Genomic DNA, 21,034 nt, shown 5'->3' with positions numbered 1-21,034 from the left:
TTTATCATTACCTCCGTCTAGATGAATAAGTCATTCGGGTAGTTCTAGGTCATCGATTTGAAGAATTAAATATGTGTTATATGTCATGAAAAATATATCACTAGATTTCTACATGGATGTAGTTTCCAAATATATATTTTTTGTCACATATAATACATATTTAGATAGTTAAATCGTTGACCTAAAATATGCGAATGACTTATTCATCGAGACGGAGGTAGTATACTAGACTAGTAGAATGCCCTAGTCGATCGGTGACTTGATTAATTTTGACATTTGGTTCATGCATATGGTTGGCCAGAACCTAGGACTTACGTCACCTGACACTCTCAGGTGACTATGACATGTGATTTTACTAGGACGCCGATATCTCCCGACCGTTAGGTCCAGGACAATTCTTATCCGAACGAGTCGTTTGATACCTGGTTATCCATCCATTGAACGATTATGTCCGGTGCGAGAGACTCCTAGCCCGAACCCTGTGAAAGTACAGGTGTGTTTGGTTTGTGTCCCAACCGCGCCCAAGCGTGACGACCACGTCACCGGCGCCCAACGCCTGCCAGGACGCCACTGCGCCCCACGCCAACGCGCTGCCGCCGCTCGCCACTGTCTCCCCGAGAGGGAGGTAAGGAAGCCCCGCCGCCGCCAGCTTGACTTTGCCTCGCGGCGCGTCCCGGCGGCGGCGAGGACAGAGGATGGGAAGGGGGCCGAGGGCCGGTGGCGCTAGGGTCCTCCGGGTCGTGATGCGGGCGCGACACGGGAGGGATGCTGGTTCCTCATCTCTTCTTTAAGGAGGAGGCATCTATCTAGGCTCTGGCAGGAGCCAGGCATTTGCGTAATTGTATGTCGCAAGAGTAGACCTTTGTTCCTTTCCTGCTTTTTGCGGGGCTGTGATGTAACAAACTTTTTTTCTTATTCAATGAAAATGGCAAATCTTTTGCCTTATTTAAAAAAATGGCGAGCAGGAAGAACAAAAATCCTCGACCCAGGTCCACTTCATTCATCATTCGAATCATGAAATTTAACAGAAATCTCATCGTTTCTCCCATGCTCTGGCCTGATCCGACTGGCTAGGAGCACAGGTGCCGCATGACGGGAGCAAGCCACAGCGAGACGGACGAGACTTTCCTGCTCCTTCGGCGTGTGCCCATCCGTGCTCTCGCGTACGTGGCTTGATTTGATTGGAACAAAATAAGGCCCGGCCCCACCCTCTTAAAATCAGGGGGGAGATGATTAAATTAGAAAAAAAAGAGGAAAAAAGACAACCGTAGGATGAAGTGGGAGCACGGATAAAAGCATGAAAAGGGAGCAGACAAGCCGAAACAGAGGCAAGAGGTACCCACACTCCAGAAACAGATGCAGAAAGTTGTTGCCGCAAACAAATCATTAAAGGATGGATAAGCTGATTCACTAGCGGCGCCGCCAGCTCTGGGTCGGTATATTGACTCCCGCGCATGGCGTTTACGGGCGGTTTACTGATTACTAGTGGTTGGGGCGCCCCCTGGTGCGCCTCTTGAGTGGTTACTCTGCGGTGCCGGGTATGTCTCCGCCCATTCAAGTTGCTTTATTCACCTTTTGTTAGCACATGCACACATCATTGATGAGCTCTTTGGTCAAAGTTTTATGTGAAGAAGCGAAATCCATGACAAGCAATGAAAATGAATCTTGTCTCTTTCCATATAAGTGGAACCGTAGAACTTCTAACAACCTGCAACTTAGCTATTTTACCAATGTGCACAAGCACAACTCTCAAACATGGATGGACTGCAGTTCCACTGCTTTCTTTGTTGTCCTCAGCGTCCAGCACCATAGCTTGAAGGAGACACGGGGCGAGATCGAGACTGGCAGCGTCGGCGGTGGCTCGCCAGAGCAAGACCAGCCGAGCCACCCCACCACGTCGGCTCGTGGCTCGTTCGCACACTGCTCCAGCACGGCTGAATCGTGTCCACGGCACGGCGAGGGACCCTGGTATAGAGATGTTGCACCTATTAGTTCTTTGCAGATTGATGATGAAAAGCTATCACTGGCGGAAATATGCAACACCTGATTAGGACACAAAAAAGGAAAGCAACTTTGAGTTCTAATGAACAATTATCAGAAACCAGAAGGACAACATACAGAATACAAACTTTTTTTTTGTTTGAGAGAAGATAGAAGAGTCCAACAAGCAACCATTCAGGAAGGCAATATACAACCAGAAAAACTAAAACAACGCCAAAACTCTGTAGAAACAACTATGCCATTCCACTCCAATTAAAATCCTTATTTTGTTATCAGGATTCAGGATACCCTAGAAGGTAACATGCTTCAAATTTTAGCACTTGTAACTGCAGCTGTCAGTCCTGTGGGGAAAAAGATTTAAAAAGGTGTTGTTGTTGGTAATCAATTTTAAGAATAATGCACTGTGGTAATTTAGTATTCCCATTAATAGTTCTTCACGACAAACATTGAGGATTCATATCAGCCTGAGTGTTGGACATCAATCAGAACGGTTGTGGTAACATTAATACTCAAGCAGTGAAGTTGTGTTCACGCAAATAAAAATGAATCTGAGGAGACCTATCCAAGGACAAAAGATAACTCACCTTGAAATCCTTGGTGAAGCATAACCTTAGTTTTCGAACTGAGCCCTTCTTGCAAGTGATTTGTGGTGAGCCCCTAAATGCATGTTTGATTGTATCAATGAAATCATTCGGTGCAGTTCTAGATGTACAGAAGAAATGCATGAATGGCACACACAGACACACGCACGCACGCGCACACGCACACGCACACACAGAGGACAAGTAATCACTTACTACTGACTGGATTGTGATTGTTAAATGATATAACACTGAATTGAAAATGACAACACCAGCAACTCATGCAAGAATCATAGAGACAACGCTAAAGTACCTGCAATTGTTGTTGGGATTGTCCCCTGAACATTGATAATCAAACAGTTCTTGTCAAACTGGTGCTTGCAAATACAGAATGCATAACATATGGACTCTAGCTCGCCTTCTAATAAAGCATGATAATCCGCGCAACTAATGTCCCTGAGATAATAAGGTTGGCAGCACTAAGATAAGCAACCACCTGGGTGAAGAATAAAAGATAACATGGAGGGGTAGAGTGAACCATACCTTTATATATCCTTTGACAAGAAAATCACCCCTACTAAGAGTTCCAGATGCGCTGCTGTTTCCAATATAACTCATATACTGAAAAACTTCGCTGTATGTTTCCATTTGAGAGATGGTTCTGAGCAATTAAACAACTGCATGAAAGAAAACTCATGAACTCGGTGTGACTATTAATCCCGGAAACATGCTAAACTTATACTATAATAATGACAAAGGAGAGCAGCCATTTGGCTCCCAGATTCATGTGCTCCCACTGCGAGCAACAGAAATTCACAAAAATACACATGAAGTGTTGTATCCTTGCAATTTTCATGGAAAATCAAGTATTTTTTGCACCTTGGGAAAAACAGTGCCTAAAAAGTATAAGTGGTGGTTGGATACATGTAGTTCACATTTTAAACTTTAATCATTGATATAGGTCATAGATGCCTTGACACTGAAGATAATGTCATCAGTGGAAATTTTGTTTTGAATATATAGTTTTGAGGGGATGACCACAACTTTTAGTCATAGAAAGTTCATAAACATCTCCTCCCCCATCATTTTTTCAATCCCTAGTTGTTATGGCCGGTTTAGCTAGGCCCACCGGGCAATCTTAGCCCACAAGTTATCTTAGGTTAATTCTTATGCAAGTTATCTTAGGTTAATTCTTCTGCAAGTTATATAGGTTATAAATATAGGCTGTAAGACTCTTTTTGGAATTAAGCAATAAGAAGAATATTATCTCCTATTGCCCGGCTCCCTGAGGAGCCGGAAACCCTAGCCGCCAACAGCCCTAACCGCCGCCGCCCTTCTCCTAGCTCGCGACGGCGCCCTGCCGCCGGCGCGCCCGTTCCTCGCCACGCCCTCCTCCATCCTTCCCTTACCACCTACGGCCTAGACCTGGTAGAGTACTTGATTCTACCAATTTGGAAATCAGAGACCAAGTTCCGATCATGTCGCTGCCACCACCACCGCCGGCGCTTTCCAGCGGATCCACCGCGCCGATGACGACGGCGCCGTCCCTCACCGCGCCGATGCTGCCGGCGCCGTCCCTCACCGCGCCGACGACGTCCGCCGCCGGATCAACCACGCTGGCGGGCCCCGTCTCCACTGCGACCCCGGCCGCGCCGTCCTCCACAATTCCTCCTGCGCCACCGCCGTCCGCCGTCTTCACACCGGAGCAGGTCACGGCCACCCTGCGGGACCTCGTCACTGCCGTCCAGAGCCTCTGCTTGCAACAGCAGCAGTACGCGGCCGGGCCCTACATGCCCCTGCCGACGGCGCCCCTGCCACCTACGGCCACACGCTATGGCCGCCCCAGGGCGTCTCTCCGTACGGCGTGCCCCTCTGGCCCTTGGCGCCGACGCCGTCCTCGGGCCCCTGGCCGCTACAGCAGATGCCGCAGGCGGCGGCCACCAGACCGCTGCAACCGTTCTCCGCGCCGACCTGCACCGGGCAGCCCCTGCTGCCGTTTCCAGTGGGACACCCCGGCGGGACTACGCCGGCCGCGGCCCCTCTGTGGCACTTGCAGCCACCCCCTCCCGCGGCCACCGACGCCCCCGCCCACCCCCCGCCACCGACGCTCCAACCACCGGCACCGCCCCTGCCTAGCTCGGGGGCACCCTCACCGACCGGCCTCCCGATTCATCGGGTCCCGTTCCCGCCCTCCCCGTCGCCACTTCCCGCGTGGGCGGCTGGGTCTTCGCCATCGCCGGTCTACACCGCGGCTCCGGAGCAGCCGACCCCGTTTCCGCAGTTCGGCGGGCCATCCAGCTCCGCGGGTCCCTACCCGGAGTACTCCGACCAGGCGCCTTCCGCCTCGCTGCTCCGCACCTCTGAGCCAGCTCGACACGGCGCTCCGACCCAGACACCGCCACGGTTCGCCAAGATCGACTTCGCCACCTATGACGGCACGGAGGACCCCCTCAACTGGCTCACCCAGTGCGACCAGTTCTTTCGCGGGCAGCGCACCCTCGCATCGGAGCGTACCTGGCTCGCCTCGTATCACCTTCGCGGCGCGGCACAGACCTGGTATTACGCCCTCGAGCAGGACGAGGGCGCCATGCCCCCTTGGGAGCGCTTCCGCGAGCTCTGCCTCCTTCGCTTTGGGCCTCCGGTTCGCGGGAGCCGCCTGGCGGAGCTCGGCCGCCTTCCATTCACCTCCACGGTGCAGGACTACGCCGACCGTTTCCAGGCCCTGGCATGCCATGCGTCGGGTGTGACGGCGCAGCAGCGGGCCGACCTCTTTGTCGGTGGACTTCCGGATCACATCGGCGTGGACGTGCAGCTTCGGGGACCCCAGGATCTCCAGTCGGCCATGTACTACGCCCGCGCTTTCGAGCGCCGCGCGGTGGCCATCCAGCAGGAATCACCGTCCCGGACCGCTGGGTTGCTACCCGAGCCGGATTCCGCGCAGGGTCGGCCTGCGCAGGCTTCTGCGACACCCCTCGTCGCGACCGCGGCGCGGCAGTTCCGCCGGCTCACATCAGCCGAACTGCTCGAGCGTCGTCGCCAAGGGTTATGCTTCAACTGCGACGAGCCCTACACGCCCGGCCATGCCTGCCCGCGACTCTTCTACCTGGAGGTTGCAGACTACATTCCGGAGGACACCGTCGCCGCCGACCTGGCTGCCCCAGCTGTCGAGAAGGTGTTTGACGTTGGTTGATCGCCTCCAGGAGTTCCGCAAGCGCTTCCCCACCTTACAGCTCGAGGACGAGCTGTTTGTGCAGGCGGGGAGAAGTGTTATGGCCGGTTTAGCTAGGCCCACCGGGCAATCTTAGCCCACAAGTTATCTTAGGTTAATTCTTATGCAAGTTATCTTAGGTTAATTCTTCTGCAAGTTATATAGGTTATAAATATAGGCTGTAAGACTCCTTTTGGAATTAAGCAATAAGAAGAATATTATCTCCTATTGCCCGGCTCCCCGAGGAGCCGGAAACCCTAGCCGCCAACAGCCCTAACCGCCGCCGCCCTTCTCCTAGCTCGCGACGGCGCCCTGGCGCCGGCGCGCCCGTTCCTCGCCACGCCCTCCTCCATCCTTCCCTTACCACCTACGGCCTAGACCTGGTAGAGTACTTGATTCTACCACTAGTACTCCTCGTTTGCAAGATGATGAGAAAACTGCATGCAAAAGGAAATGATGGGAATACCAGATGTGGAAGGAATGAGTTATCTACTCACTGAGGAATCATGGTCAAAGCCTTCCTAGTGGCAGAGTTTAAAAAAATTCACATACAACCTTTACTCAGTTCTAAGAAATGTTTACAGGTTATGCAGAGAAACAGTGAAACACACCAAAAAATTATCTGACTGGCTGTATAATAGTAAGCGACACATAAACAAGTTGAAAGTAATGAAACCACTAATATAAAGATGGTTATCAGGAGAAGGGTCCAACCTGTTCCTTCCAAAAAATCTTCAAACCAAAATATGGAGAAATTTGACCGGCAGCTGCATATGTCGGTGCCAGATTTCCAAGCTCGTGTTCAAGATCAGGAGCAGTTGCCTTGGGAGTAAGTTGATCTGTCGAGGAGGGTGGACGTTGACGGCGACATGGTAGCCACTGATCTGACCGGAGAAGTGCCTCCTCCTCCTCTGGCCGCCATGGAAGAGCGTAGCTTCCTCCTCTGGCCTCTGTAGCAGCGACAACCATAGCTAGATACCTGGAGCCGACTGAACATGGCCACCGACATATCAGTGCCGACGTTGTGAGGGAAGTATCTGCCAATTTCCCACTGACTGCACCGCAAACCTGAAATATTAACATAGTACAAAGCAATGAACACAACTATACGAGCATTTCCTCTGATAGCAACTAAAACTACAAGCAGCAGCAGCACACATCTTGGGCTCACATATCTAGCAAAAATAACAGCGGCGGCAACACATCGACCAAAAGAACAATGGAAATATGTTCACATATGCAAACAATAAGTCAATGCTGAAACTAAGGGCAAAGAAAGTAACCTAAATACAACCACTGTGAGGTGGACAATAAATTAATAAGCACACTCTGGCTCTTTCAGTAAAGAGCTTTTGGTTCAAAAGTTTATACATACTTGTTGTTAAGCGGTTCCCTGTCACACTTTAGCCTGTACGGAGCTAGCTGTTGTTGTCGCCTGAAAAACAGTAGTATTGGGAAAGACAGGTCACAATTTACTACTGGCACAGGAAAATGCAAATGACAGATTTGGATAATAGTGTCAACTTACTTCACAGGAAACATGGCAACAATTAATTGATTTTGGCACCAGCATATTTTTTTCTAGTCATCAAGAACTCTATGTTCTAGTAATATAAGATACTGCAAATTTATGCTATATGATAGAAGTGACGAAAGACTCCTTTTTGGGGGGGAAAAGATGCATTTTTTATTCCTTGAGTAAAATTAGCTGTGAACGGTTTATTTCACCCCAATGAATAACAAAAATCTCCATTTTGCAACAAACAAATCTGCAGTTCCTTTTTTGTCAACAATACAGATCGAAGTATAATGTAGTGCCATATATAACCAATCATAAAGATCAAATGTTCCGCGAGACTGACGATAACCAAACAAAAAAAATCTCTATTTTGCACATGCTACTCAGATATTTCAAAGAATTTGACAGATAATACATTCACCTGTCACTTCATGGCGTGGATAAACAACTAAGAGTCTCCTGTAGTGTTATTCAAAAAATGAGCTAGCTAGTCCATCTTCAGGACAAATAACAGTAAATACGGCGGCTTAGCTTGCACTTAGTTTGATTAAAATAGCTTTGGATGTACAGTGCTAGGTTGTGGCAAAACAATAGTTCATATAAAGGATAGCAAGCAATTTGACAAATACCTGAACTCCATGGATCAATCACTTGTAAATTCGTTTGTAGATGTCACGCGGCGAACTTAACCACCACCTTAAAATTCCTTTGTCGCCTGAATCAAAAGGAAAAGGAAAATACATTCAGAACACTGAACACATACAAACCAGCCCGGGAAAAAATAAATATTGATTGTGGAATGGCTGACCTATGGGAGCCAGAGCCATCATTATCGTCATGCAGAGTGATATGAAACTCTTCATAAGTGAAAGGCAACGGGCCTGCCGTGTACAGGCTCTTCCTGCCATTGTTCGCCGGCAGCCTCCCACCGAGATAAGACACCCTGTGCAGGTTCACCAGCTCATTGATCACTGCTTAGTTGACGACGATGTGACTTCCGGAGCGATCAAAACCTGCAGTTTCAAAATCAGATCATGACACACGATTTTCTGCAGGACAAGAGAGTACTGCTAATTAATTACGGGGATAGCAAAAGAAGAAGAAACACACATGGTAGTGGTGGAGATTCTTTTCCGGCAGCTCGGATCAGTATGTCACAAGCTCGTATTACAAACTTCATCATCAACATATGGGTTACGTGACCCAAAAATAATGTTGTTGGGTTCATATTCAAGAACAATTTCAAGAGACTGCAATTTTGTAGCTATGAACAGCGTATAATACAAAAAATTCACAGCCAAGGCTGAACTTCGGATGATGATTGGACACTATATAAGCAGAGTGTTGTAAATGAACAGCAATAAGTAGTTCATAAGTGTCAACCAGGGATATACAGTTTGGAGCAATCAGTTAAAAGCGAGGGAAGAATCTATATATCGCATTCAGGGAACTAAGTTAATAGTATCAGCATCCAATTTCCTTTGAAAAGCCTACGTGTGAAGCCAGAAGCACACCGACAACCCGAGAAAGAAGGAAATTCCTCCTTCACGCTCAGACAACCACATTAATTGCTACAATCCCGACGTTTTCCCCATGCTTTTCGCCCCCAAATTCCTTGGATGTCAGGGCACGCGGAATCCCACACATTCAAAGGGGGGTTCCTTTCTCGTCAAATCATGTCCTAGACACAGAATCTCGCAAAATCGAAAGGACAACTCTAATTAGTCCTCACCGGAGCTTCGTGTGCTCTGGAATCCCCCCTCGGGCCACAAATTCGCAGCTGCGGAAGCAAGATTCTACCCTCCCCTATCCCCTCCGAGCTCCCAACCCGTCCGTGCACACGAGAACGCGGGAGAAAGGAGTGGGTGTGGGGGAAGCCTTTTTTTACCTGGAAGAGGATGGTGAGGCGGGCGAGGGGCGCGGTGCAGGTCTTGCTGACGACGCCAGCGAAGCCTCCGGCGGCGAGGTGCGCGGCGGTGCCGATGTGGCGCTGCTGCTGCTCCTGGCGGGGGGAGGCCGAGACGGCGCACCAGAGGAGGGCGGCGGCCAGAAACAACGGTCCGCCGGAGCGGCGGTCCTCGAATTGGCGCGCGGTCCGGCACTCCTCCTGCCGATGGCGACAACTCCGGGAGGAGCAGATGCGCAAGCAGCAGTCGCGGCTCCTCCGAATATGGTGACGCGATGGAGAAGTGTGGCAGGGGGGTGGAGCTCGTCCTTGACTTCATCGGGACGAGATCTGACGGGGCCGTCCGCGTCCGCCTTCTAACTCTTGTCGCCGCCTTGCCGTCAGGACCGTGGGGAAGAGCAGCGCCACACCTGGGCGCCGGTGGTGGCGGCGGCTGCGGGGAGGGCGGCGGTGGGGCTGGCGGCGGCAGACGAGGGAAAGGGAGAGGGAGAGGAATCTCTTTCTCTCTTTCTTCTCGAGGAAGGAATCTTTTTGTCTCGTACCATTGCCGACGTGGACATCGCCCTTGATGCACAGCTGAATGGTTTTAATGAACTTTTTCCCCGGCCGGCCTATGGGTCGACCTCGCGTCCTACCTGGACACTGGAAAAACGCAGTGCGTAGCCATGGATTGCCTGCCCTGTCAGGTGCCACCGAACTTCTCCAGTTCCGTGGCAGGCAGATCTTCCAGCACGGGTGACTCTGCATTGAATCCATCATGCCCTGCTGCGCCTCGCGTCAGTGGCATTTGTGTGTCCGCGCGCGCGACCGAGCCCGGCGTCCGGTGGTGCTCGGCGCGGGCATGTTGGCGTCGTTGACATACTCCCTCTGTTCCAGTTTATAATGCGCATAGTTCTCAGCTCTTATACCAATGCATGCGCTGGAGACGTGGTTTGTACTAGACTAACCCTGCATGCAAGTACTGTCCCACCCCATGTGCGCTCGCTGCTGTGTTTCCTGTGATTTTTGTGAAGGGTGAATTCGTCCAGGGGAGGCTTGGGCTGCATGCACGCACTACATTGAGGAATTTTGCCAAAAAACTAATACGCACTACAAAAAGGAATGGAGGGAGTATTTCAGAATATCTGGTTAGCAAATGCATACTTGACGAGTTTGTTAGAATCGTACTCAGTACTCTTCAAACAATCAACGAGTGCTACTATATTCCACCATCAGTGAACCCGCTTGGTTCGTTTGCTTAGCAGCTACTTAGTACGTACTACATGCCCAACGCATCCAGTGTAGAGAGTACGTACAATGTATGATCAGTATTCGGATCGTTAAGCAAAAGAAACTCCGTATTTGAATTTGATAGAGCCAACTGATGAGTGTTTGTGTGCCGACCAACTCATTTGCGTCGAAGAAACGGAACTGATTAAGTATCCCCTTCAACACTAAACAAGAAGCTGGCCAGCTGTGCAAGTGCGAGCCCACCATCATCTTCTTGCGCAAGTTCAGGAGTTGGAGGGGGAATCCCAACCGCTACGCCGTCCGTCGAGCCAACAGTAAAATATCTCAGCTCATTCATCGATTCGATCATGAAAGTTTTTTCACAAATCTGGTGTAAGAACCGCCCCGGGCGTGTTTCGCCTCGCCTGATCCGTTCGGCCGGGGGCACGCACGGGTACCGCGTGACCGGAGCAAGCGACGGCGAGACGCCACTCATCTCTTTCAGAGCAGATCCGAAACCGAAACAGGCCGAGACGAATCCACACTCCAGAAACGAAAACAGAAGCAGAAGCAGAAATGTGTTGCGGCAAGGCAATCATCCATGGACGGATAAGCCTGAAGCCTCCCATCACGGGCCAAAGATGAGATGCATGAACCATGTGTCTCAGTTTGTAACTCATGTAGTATATCCAGAACCAAGGACGTTCGTTTTACTCCACGGAGAGCAGGGGACGAGCTCACTGTATATATGTACAGAGGGGAGCAGAGGAGGAAGGGGCTCACTCCACGTACTGCTACGGGCTAGCTAAATTGACCACGTGGGAATCAAACTGGATCAAAATTCAAAAGCATCTAACTATGTCTTTCTATGGCATGTCGACGTTGATTTGTTTACTGGTAGTTGTCGCTGGGAGGATCGCCGGCCACGGAGACGGCCGAGAGCCTGCTCGGCCTCGGGCGGAATTCTCCCGCGCGCCTCCGGTGCTGCGCGGCGGGGGACGGCGCGAGGGCTCTGCGGGCACATTGCCCGCTGTCCATGCCCTTCGAACGGACGGCGGGGAGGCGGGCTTGCTGCTCCCGGCGGGGGCCACCTCCTGCTTGCGCTCCTTGTGAAGGCTGCAACGGAACGAGCCCGGGTGGTTCGTCGAGGAGCACATGCAGGACCGCCGACTCCTGGTGGAGGAAGACGGAGACGTGACGCTGACGACGGACCTGCCCGGGGAGCGGGTGGCGCCGCTGCCGGCGGCGAGCTTGACGCGGGTGGGCGAGGCTGATCGGTAGCTGGGTATGGACAGCACCGGGCCGCTGGGCCGACTTGTGGTTGCTGTCGCCATGAGAGATAAGAGAGAGATCGAGTAGCGCGAGCAGTTGGAATTGGATGCGTGCAGGGGATGGAGATGATACTTGAGTCGGGAGTGAACCTGAGAGAAGCTTCAACGGGTTGGGCGGAATTTATAGAGACGAACGAGCTTCAGTGGGCGGGGAGTTTGGTCGAGTTAACTAACTGGGGTTGTGGGCTCAAACCAGTGGGCGTTGTAGGTGACTGTCCTGACGGCAGCACACCGGAGTCGGTCCTGGATTCAAGGAAGGTAGGTCTGCTCCCCAAATATTCTACTGTAGGACTCATGCCAACTGGCTTTGAATATTTTGTGTGAAAATGCAGGTCAATTTCTTGCACCACAAACCAGTACTCTGATTACTACTACTAGCATCTCGCGATTCCTCATACAGAAATATCTTAACATAGGAACGGTTTAGATGAACATCTAGCGTAAGTTTGTCTTCAGAAAAAGAAAAAGCGTGCTAGGAGCAATGCCGATCCGAATCCTGCGTGCAGCCGCCCACCGGTTGTGCCAGGAGCAGGACCCATCCCATGGTTTTCCGACATTTGCACGTTGCTGTCAAGCAAACCGGGGCCTAAACCTGTCCGAGCACACTGAAACGACGGTCCTAGAAAACGAAACTACTGTACAGACGATGATTAGCGGACGAAAAGCGCACGACACTGATGATCAACGGCTGTTGCCCACTGAAAGAAAGAGATGCATGGCTGCAAGTTCTTGTCGTGCATGAATCGGCCGCCAACTATCGTCCATCTAGAAAAAGAGCAAGTCGTCCTCCAACGATCAGAGCGATGATCGACTCGTGACGGGCCAGCCACCGGACCCCAGCCGCCGGCCGTGGGATCGCCTCCTCCGCTTTGCTTGAAACCCGGCCGTGGTATCACTATCAGTCGCCGTGACGGCAGTGTCCATCAGCACCCAAGATCTTTATTCGCGCCCATGTACGCGATGCGTTTGTAGGAAGAGTTTGTGGAGTTCCCGGGAAGAAAGGGAGGGCTGGTGGAGTGGAGCCGGCGATGGTGCCCGAGCGCGTCGTCATCCGGCCGCTTTTGTTGCTACTCTGTGCATCTGGTTCTCCCTCGACTCAGCTGGTCGACCGAACGATGAGACGTGGCCGTCTCTTTCCTTTTTCTCTCTCTTTTCTTTTTGAGAAACTGGGCGTCTCTTTCCCTGGCATCCGTTTCTCTGTCGCTTCCTTTTTTCTGTCTTCTGTGCATCGGCGCATTTTACTGTGAGCTGCCGAGTGCCGAAAGATCATGACATAGTTAATCCTCACACACTTAATCACGGCCGTGTGCTGCTCCGGTGACCTCGGCCATGTAATGTTCCGACCATGGCCGTGTGCTGCTCCGGTGACCTTGGCCATGTAATGTTCCGGAAACACCTCAAAGTGCCGGCCCGACCCGCCATTGTCTGCCTCCGCGCGCTGCATCACTCACGGTTGTTGATGTTCAGGTGGCCTACTGATTAAAGACGAGCGACGGGAGGCATTCCGGTCTTTTTTTATTTATTTTGGCGAGGTAAAAGGAAGTTTTATTCCATATCGTCCAGGCCCTTTTGGTTGTGTTGTTGAAGAAAGCAGTGGGAGACCAGACACTCCTAAAATTTAGCTTCCAATCATATGAGCTCCGTCATACAGTTGTGGATCTCCAATATACTGCATTTGTCCATATACTCACATAACTGGAGTACAGATTTTTTTTAGCAAGCGTCCAATTGAAGAGTTGGTGATTTTAATTGCAGATTCTTCGGTTGATTGCGAGCATATGAGTGCCTCCGATTTTGGAGAAACAATAAGCAGCATACAGCACCATGTGCTCTATATATACCTTGGTTGGTTGTGGAACAAAACACAAGGGAGACTAGCTAGATTAGAGCACTGGTATGGGATTCGACCTGAGATGTGATAAGAGCACGGTGCCACATTTGGAAGAATCTCGTTGATATGTTTCGAATGGGGAAGATTTTGTTGTGTAATCCTTTTTGGCCAAAGCATGCACCGTATGTGTCAAATCAGTCTTACCCTGGCCCGACACAACCTCGACGTAGCGTGATCTCCTGAGACATGCAAACAGAAATGATACTAGCTGGTCTGCCGGATCAGACACAAGTGAAGCAAGATCAGACATTCATAACTAACGATTACTCCTTCAAGGCTTCAACACGTATGCAGTTTTCCATGGCAGGCGCGAACCATTATCCCAATAAACTCCTAATTAATCACTTCTTTCAGCACGGAGAGGCTAACTAGAACCAGATACGACTCGTGCATGACGTGCGCAGCGAAGCCACCGGCCGTCACAGAGCTGGAAGCATCCAGTTAAGACTGTGAATATGTTCTCTGTACTGATCGATACACGCCAGCACTACATCAACAAGAGGAGCCCGAGGGAAGCGGCACGCAGGCCTGGGCGATCGGTCTGATCCTAAAATCAAGGAGAGTACATGCGTACGGGGTGTATACCCACGCCAAATGAGGGTTGGGGTGAGTTTTGCTCCCCAACCCTTATTTTTGAGGATTGGGAGAGGGTTTGAGGGTTGGACCTTTAAAAAAATTTGAGGGTTTGAGGGTTAAGGGGTTCTAGTCTACGGCTTTTTTCGACAAAAACTGTAAAAAAGTAGTTATTTTTAGGGATTTGAGGGTTGGAGGGCTCTACTAGTAATTCTCTTACAGCGACACGTATGCCTCCTTTCTAGAAAAGGATTACACGGGCGATCGGCCAGTAGGACATGTGTAAATTAATGCGCCAAGTTGGTGGGAGACAGGACAGCGACTGGTCGACATGCCAATTGAGATCAAGATTAGCTCTCGCCCTACTACGTACGTAACCATTTTGTTATTTCGCGCAAGTGGTAGTGCAGTACGTGCTTCAAAACTGATTGGGTCGTACAGTATGTTCCTTGCGTGGAATCTCTTAGGAGGAAATCCATGAGAAAACCACTTGCCATCGTGTGTGTATGTACAGTCAGATGAGACAAGGCAAGACAGGAACCCTGTGCATGGCGCGTCATGTGGGCATATGCCCGAAATATCCTGCTAGACGTTGGGTCGACATGCTTGATTATACAAGACTAGTGGAACGCCCTAGTCGATCGGTGACTCGACTAATTTTGACATTTGGTCCATGCATGTGGTTGGCCAGAACCTAGGACTTACGTCACACGACACTCCCACGCGACTACGACATATGGTTTTACATATACAGCCGCTGAATGCACCGGGCGTACGCCTACGTTTCCAACCGTCATCATTGGTTGACTACCGAGGCTATCAGAATCCTCAACTTTTTAACACAGTACATACTCAGGCGTTAGCATACACGTCTACGCTTATCACTACGAACACATATACGCACATCGTATCCCTATGAGCACATTCGAGGACTGAGCCGGCATATCATTTTGAGAATGACAAAGTTACCATAGTTGTCTCATAGTTGACAGGGACGTCTTCTCACAGTGAACGCGCATCGTCGAAAAGTCTGAAATAAATCAAGAAAAATGCGAGCACCACGACTTCAATTGTGGTGGGCTGGGGATACCATTGCCCTCCAAGCCATCTGACCATAGATTGGTCCGCGGCTATCGGGATCAGATCATCACCATCTAGTGGGTATATTTTTTCTGCGGCAAAAATCTTCTGGCGTGTAAGTTATACAATGGATTGATCAACCGTGGCCGAGGTGGCGTCCTGGTCTTGCTCCGATCTGGCGGGCTGTTGCAGCCGGCGTCGAGGTCGTGGGTGGTGCAGGCTGCTATAGTGGGCGTTGCCAGCGTGCGCGGCGTTGGAGGATACGACCCCCTAGTGGTGGCCTGCTAGCATGGTTCCAGCCGGCTTTGGGGGCTGGCCGTAGGCGCGCTGCACGGAGTGGTGGCCGGGCCCCTTGCGGGTCACGGCGTTGGGCGCGATGGCAGCTATGCGGACCTACTGAAGCCTTGGCATCGCGGATCCCGCGGCTTGGTTCTGATGGGTGGCACAGGGTGGGGGCGGCGCCACACCTTCTCCTTGGCCCGAACCTTTGTTGTCTTGGACCTAGGGCTCGCGCTCGAGCGGACCAGATCTATGCCCGAGGCGAGTTGGGGGCTCTTGCTCTAGGTAGGGATGGTTGGGCTCGGTCTAGGCAGTGTCCGCAGGCAGTGATTTCTCTCCTTGCGGGCACAGTGCAAGGTCGCGATGGCCGTGACATCGCTATTCTATCAGGAAGATCGACGACGATGGCCACAAATGTGGTGTCATGGGAGCTTGCCTGGGCCAAGGCCAGGGGGCTATGGTCGGGGCTTGCTGCACAGCGGCCATCAGCAGTCGTTGGATCATGTCCCCTCCCCCCCCAGTCCATCCGGACCTAATGGGGACGCGGGTGTAGGTGCTCTCTGGTGTGCCCTGATGGTGCCTAGTTGCGTCCATTTTTTGACAAGGAATCCCTCGTTTTGATAATTCAGGTGATGTCCCATGGAGGTGCGGTCATTTTTTCTATCGACCCTGATGTTTGGGTTGATCTGGTCGTCAAATGTTATTCCTATGTTCCTTTGATTTTGAGTTTCAGTTGGCTTCAGTTGCCTGGTATTTGGACCCCGTGGTCTGCCCGAATGGTCTTGAGTCGCCTTGGTTGTTCCGAGTAAGAGTCTTCGGTTCTCATAGTTCAGGTGATGTGCCATGGGGGAGTGCGGTCAACCTCTCTATTGACGTAGTTGTTGGGTTGACCTGACCGGCAAACATAATCGTTGTTTGTCGCTGGTAAATGTACGAGGAAGAAACAAATGCAATACAAGCATACCACTTTCAGACTATTCAGGAGAAACATACTTCCAATGGTTCACTTAACTTTTATTTTATGTTTCAAGTAGTTCACTTAATTTCTTGTCTGCAGCTGGTCTGTGCAACAATTGGCGCAACGAGACATCTAGTAAGTAGAAGTGGGATGTGAAGGCTTCCCAACGTACTATAAATAGAGGTCTTCACCTTTACTTTGTAACCAGACTATGTACACCCCCGATACCTATAGTAGAACCTGGTGCTTTATCTAGGATCTTGGACTAGATCTTGTGCTCTTTCAGTTTTGGATTAAACTCCTGCAACCATATCAGCCCTACCTCCGCCTCTAGAGCAATATCTAGTACAATATGTTGAAGTTGTTTCTTCAACATTTGTGATGTACAATTTGTAGCAGCAAGGTGGAGTTGTTCTTCCACGACCTTGTGCTACTTTAGAGAAGACTGGGGGCACACGGCTGGAGAAGGAGTTGGGCGGCTTGCGGGTGCATGGCGACGGGGGCAGCGTACGGTAGGTTTGGGGGATTTTGGAGTTTTTTTGGGAGTGGGTGGGGGGGGGGGGGGGGGGGGAGGGAGGGAGGGAAAATAGCGTGCGGAAATTTGCATTAAGTACCGCTCCTGTTTCTAAGCCAAATATCTAACAGGTAAGCCCCGTATAGGCCGATTGCCTGAAATTTAGAGCTCAGCTTACATTTCATATTCTTTTTCTTTCTTTTCTTAATTAATATGCAAAGTACTTTTTTCTTTCTCCATAATCTTCCCATGTAGTACAAAATTTGATATTCTTCTTCTTTGTGCTCCTTCCTGTCAATCTAGCGTGAGCATATAGCATCCACTAAACGACCACCTGATCTGTGATCCCCGCGTCGTTCTGCCCTTTGACCGGCTTTGAAAGTGGGTAGACAATGGGGATTTTCTCTTTGTTTGTGTTAGAGTAGGTCATAACAACATGGAAAACCAAAATTGAGCTAAAGTCTTCTCAATATCCCCCCCGTTGCATCAAAGTGGGGGTTTCACACTAGAAATTCAAAACCTTCCTACGCAATAGTCTTGTTTGTGAAGGAAGACCCACATCAGAGTTATGTACTAGATTTTTCCACCTTACACTTACCTTGTATAGATATAGTAGGGCCACAAGCAAGCGCGGGAGGTTTTTCGATCCTCCCTCGCCCGGTTTCAAATGAAACACCGATCAGTGGGCCCCACGTCGTCCTGCCCTTTGACCGGCTTCGGGGAGGGGGTAGACCATGGCAATGATCTCTTATGGGTATGTTAACAGTGGGATTTATTGTATTCTTAAACAATAATTGTGAACTTACTATGTGGGTAAACTGTGTCTACCATAGCTTGCCACAGAACTAGTTAAGGGTCGCTAAACTTTTAACGGTTTAAAAGTTATCAAAAAAATATGAAATAAATATGGGAGCATCTCTCTAATGTAATAAGATAATCCAACGGAGGGATTGTCAAAATATGCATCTATGTGTCCTCGGCAAAAATAATAAGCATTTCAGCTCACTGCGACATAAATATATACTGAACTATTTGGTTTTCTTGTCGAGGACACATACAGTCGTATTTTTTTAATACCTCCGTTGGATCATGTTATATTATAGGTGTGTTGGTTCAGTATTTTTTTCAGAATATTTGAGAACTTCTGCACCGTTGAAACCCTTAACTAGTTCTGTGGCAAGCACTTGTAGAAAATCCTACTCCGTTTCTATTTGTTGGTCATTAAAAATACAACTAGGTTGAAACCCTTAACTAGTTCTGCAAACTATACGATTTCTATTTGTTGGTCATTAAAAATACAACTAGGTTGATTCCACTTGCCTTAGTCATATTTTAGTGTATGAAATGAATTCATACATGACCATGTTGCCTTGTCATAGTTAAATGTCTTAGGGCAAACTATGTGATCCAATATGAACTAAATGTCTTAGGACACATATAAGATATATCAGGCCACAAAACATAGATTCACCCCATAATATGTTAGGAATGCCTACACCATGCAGGGATTGAGTCAAATCTAGATAATTTGAGTGTCTTTGTTTTGTAATATTTAATTTATAGGGTGACTCCTTTAATATTGGCATTTGAACTCTTAGTTGTTAACCGAGACTCCGAATAAACTCGTGGTAGTTTTTGTATGGTTCCATATGTTTAGTCATGTCATTTCCATGCATTTTAATACGTGATGTTAACAAATAAGTGTAATTAACCACTTACTTGTCACTGGAGTATATTTGGAAAGTCATTTCGGAATGCAATAAGCAAATATAATTGCAATGAAAAACCTTGAAAATACTTTTTTTTCATTATGAAAGAGTTCTGCAAAAAAAAAAAGCAAAGTATAAGCTGAGGGTCGTTTATCGGATACTCGGCTTACGTATCACATAAGAAACTGTCATCTTTTTGTGGTATATGCTGAGCTTTTCTTACAAGCCGACCATATTTTGTTGTCACTCTCGGCTTATGTTCATATAAGCCAAGCCCATTGTTTTCGTCGTGTTTTATTCTTTTAATACTCGGCGTATAGGCTTATAAGCCGAGAATGCTTTATGCTCGGCTTACATCCAGATACACGGCAACTTAAGTGAGACAATCTTTGCAATGGTATTTTTTTGTTTACATCCATGCAATGTATGATCTTTAAGGAAAAGGAACGCCCTGCTATTTGATAAAGAGATGAGAAACATCTCACCGGTCATAATTTTTGATATGCCAAGCAGCTGATTTCCGGCGAGGAAACATAATTGATAAAGTATTGCTTTCCACAACTAAACAAGAAAAACTACACAAATCTCGTCGGAATCGTGGGGTCTAATTTGCCTGGGCGAGGTTCCCCCACCTCTGATAAAATATCGCCTTCCACAACCAACCAAGAAAAACTACACTAGCTTCCACAACCAAACTGATAAAGTCGCCGGGACGGTCGCCGGCCGTGGACATGGCGGAGAGCCTGCTCGTCCTGGGGATTAACCCGCCCGCGCGCCTCAGGTGCTGCGACTGCTGCGCCGAGGTGGACGGCGCGAGGGCCCTGCGGGCGCACTGCCGGCTGTTCATTCGCTTCGGGCCCAGACGGCGGATGGACGGCGGGGAGGCGGGCTTGCTGCTGCCGCCGGGGGCCGCCTGCTTGCGCGCCATGTGGAGGCTGCACCGGAGTGAGCCCGGGTGGTTCGTCTTCGTCGAGGAGCACGTGCAGGACTGCCGCCTCCTGGTGGAGGACGGAGACGAGCCGCTGACGGACTTGCCCGGCGAGTGGGTGGCGTCGCCGCCGGTGAGCTTTACGGGGCTGGGTGAGGCGGAGCGGCAGTTGGGTGTCGAGAGCACAGGCCCGTTGGGCCGACTCGCATCCGCCGTCGCCATGAGATGAGATATTTAAGAGTGTGAGCAGTAGAAGTCGGGTGCGTGGAGGGGATGGATGTTTTGGTGTCACTTGCGGTGGTTTGGGAGACTGAGAGCTGTAAACCTGAGTGAAGCGGGTTGGGTGGGATTTGTAGAGACGAGCTTCAGTGGGCGAGATTTTTATAGACGAGTATCTTGGAACATTCGGATCAAGATATGGGTGCTGATTGGTGAGGACCTCAACGACGTGGCGCCTCAGCTTTGCTTGAAAACCAGCCGACCTCTGACATGCACGGGAGCGCGTTGTGATCCGGCCGCTTTTGTTGCTACTGCTCTCCGCGTCTGCCATCTGGCTCTCCTTCCATTCTGGTCGACCCAACGAACAGACGTAGCCGTCTCTTTTACTGCCATCCGTTTCTCTTTCGCTTTCATTTTTCTGTCTTGCTCTTACCTGTATCGGCGCATTTTACTGTGTGAACTGCGGAGTGCCGAAAGATCATCACTGACAAGGCCTGCGTTGACAACAAAGTAGTGCAAAAACTGTAGAATTGAAAAACTATAGTATTTTAAACTATAACAACTAGATACCACAGTTTCTACATATCAAAATACTCCCTCCGTTCCCAAATATAAGTCTTTTTAGGGATTCCAACAAATGACTACATACGAAGCAAAATGAGTAAATTAACACTCTAAAATATGTCTACATACATTCGTATGTTGTAGTCCATTTGAAATGTATAAAAAGACATACTCAAGAACGGAGGAAGTATTTTGTAGTATTGAGAATACTATGATGTGTTTGGCTGGTGCTCATTTACAATGATGTAAGTTTTTTTTCGAAACGGAGGCAAAGATTGTCTCATCTACTCCTTCCGTCCGGAAATATTTGTCATCAAAATGGATAAAAGGGGATGTATCTAGACGTATTTTAGTTCGAAATACATCTCCTTTTATCCATTTTGATGACAAGTATTTTTAGACAGAGGGAGTACTAATTAAGCAGAAGAGAATTGCCCAGTTAATTACCGAAACTAGGCAAAAACCGAAACATGAAAGGCCAAGCCCACTCTCATAGACTAAAACACACAGGGCAAAGCCCATCCTAATCGACGACAAGTCAACATGCGGCCAGACAACGCAGCT

The 21,034-nt window shown here is 49.5% G+C and overlaps 2 protein-coding genes, 1 non-coding gene and 1 pseudogene across 3 annotated transcripts; 1 reads left to right on the top strand and 3 right to left on the bottom strand.

Annotated features, from left to right (window-relative positions):
* Window positions 1-1,653: 1,653 nt before the first annotated feature.
* LOC147966474 (uncharacterized) lies at window positions 1,654-9,185 on the bottom strand. The gene is made up of 10 exons (XM_087530839.1): window positions 8,420-9,185; window positions 8,118-8,322; window positions 7,939-8,024; window positions 7,166-7,225; window positions 6,505-6,858; window positions 3,126-3,259; window positions 2,896-2,920; window positions 2,806-2,833; window positions 2,586-2,703; window positions 1,654-2,043 (listed from the first exon to the last, which is right to left on the bottom strand). Exons 6-10 carry the CDS (start codon window positions 3,228-3,230, stop codon window positions 1,750-1,752), a joined length of 570 nt encoding a protein of 189 aa, XP_087386965.1. The 5' UTR covers window positions 3,231-3,259; window positions 6,505-6,858; window positions 7,166-7,225; window positions 7,939-8,024; window positions 8,118-8,322; window positions 8,420-9,185; the 3' UTR covers window positions 1,654-1,749.
* On the top strand, window positions 3,269-6,476 carry LOC147966475 (uncharacterized; annotated as a pseudogene).
* A 1,925-nt stretch (window positions 9,186-11,110) lies between the features above and the next one.
* On the bottom strand, window positions 11,111-11,859 carry LOC125512838 (uncharacterized). Its single transcript, XR_015608933.1, has one exon. It is a non-coding gene; the product is annotated as an uncharacterized LOC125512838 (transcript).
* A 7,361-nt stretch (window positions 11,860-19,220) lies between these two features.
* Window positions 19,221-20,021, bottom strand: LOC125512845 (uncharacterized). The gene has a single exon (XM_048677917.2). The coding sequence runs from the start codon at window positions 19,907-19,909 to the stop codon at window positions 19,364-19,366; it is 546 nt and encodes a 181-aa protein (XP_048533874.1). The 5' UTR covers window positions 19,910-20,021; the 3' UTR covers window positions 19,221-19,363.
* Between the last annotated feature and the right edge of the window lie 1,013 nt (window positions 20,022-21,034).

This window comes from Triticum urartu, chromosome 6A (assembly GCF_056163025.1).
Source record: "Triticum urartu cultivar PI428250 chromosome 6A, HENAU_Tu73, whole genome shotgun sequence".
Taxonomy (NCBI): Eukaryota; Viridiplantae; Streptophyta; class Magnoliopsida; order Poales; family Poaceae; genus Triticum; species Triticum urartu.
This window is presented reverse-complemented; position numbering and strand designations above follow the sequence as displayed.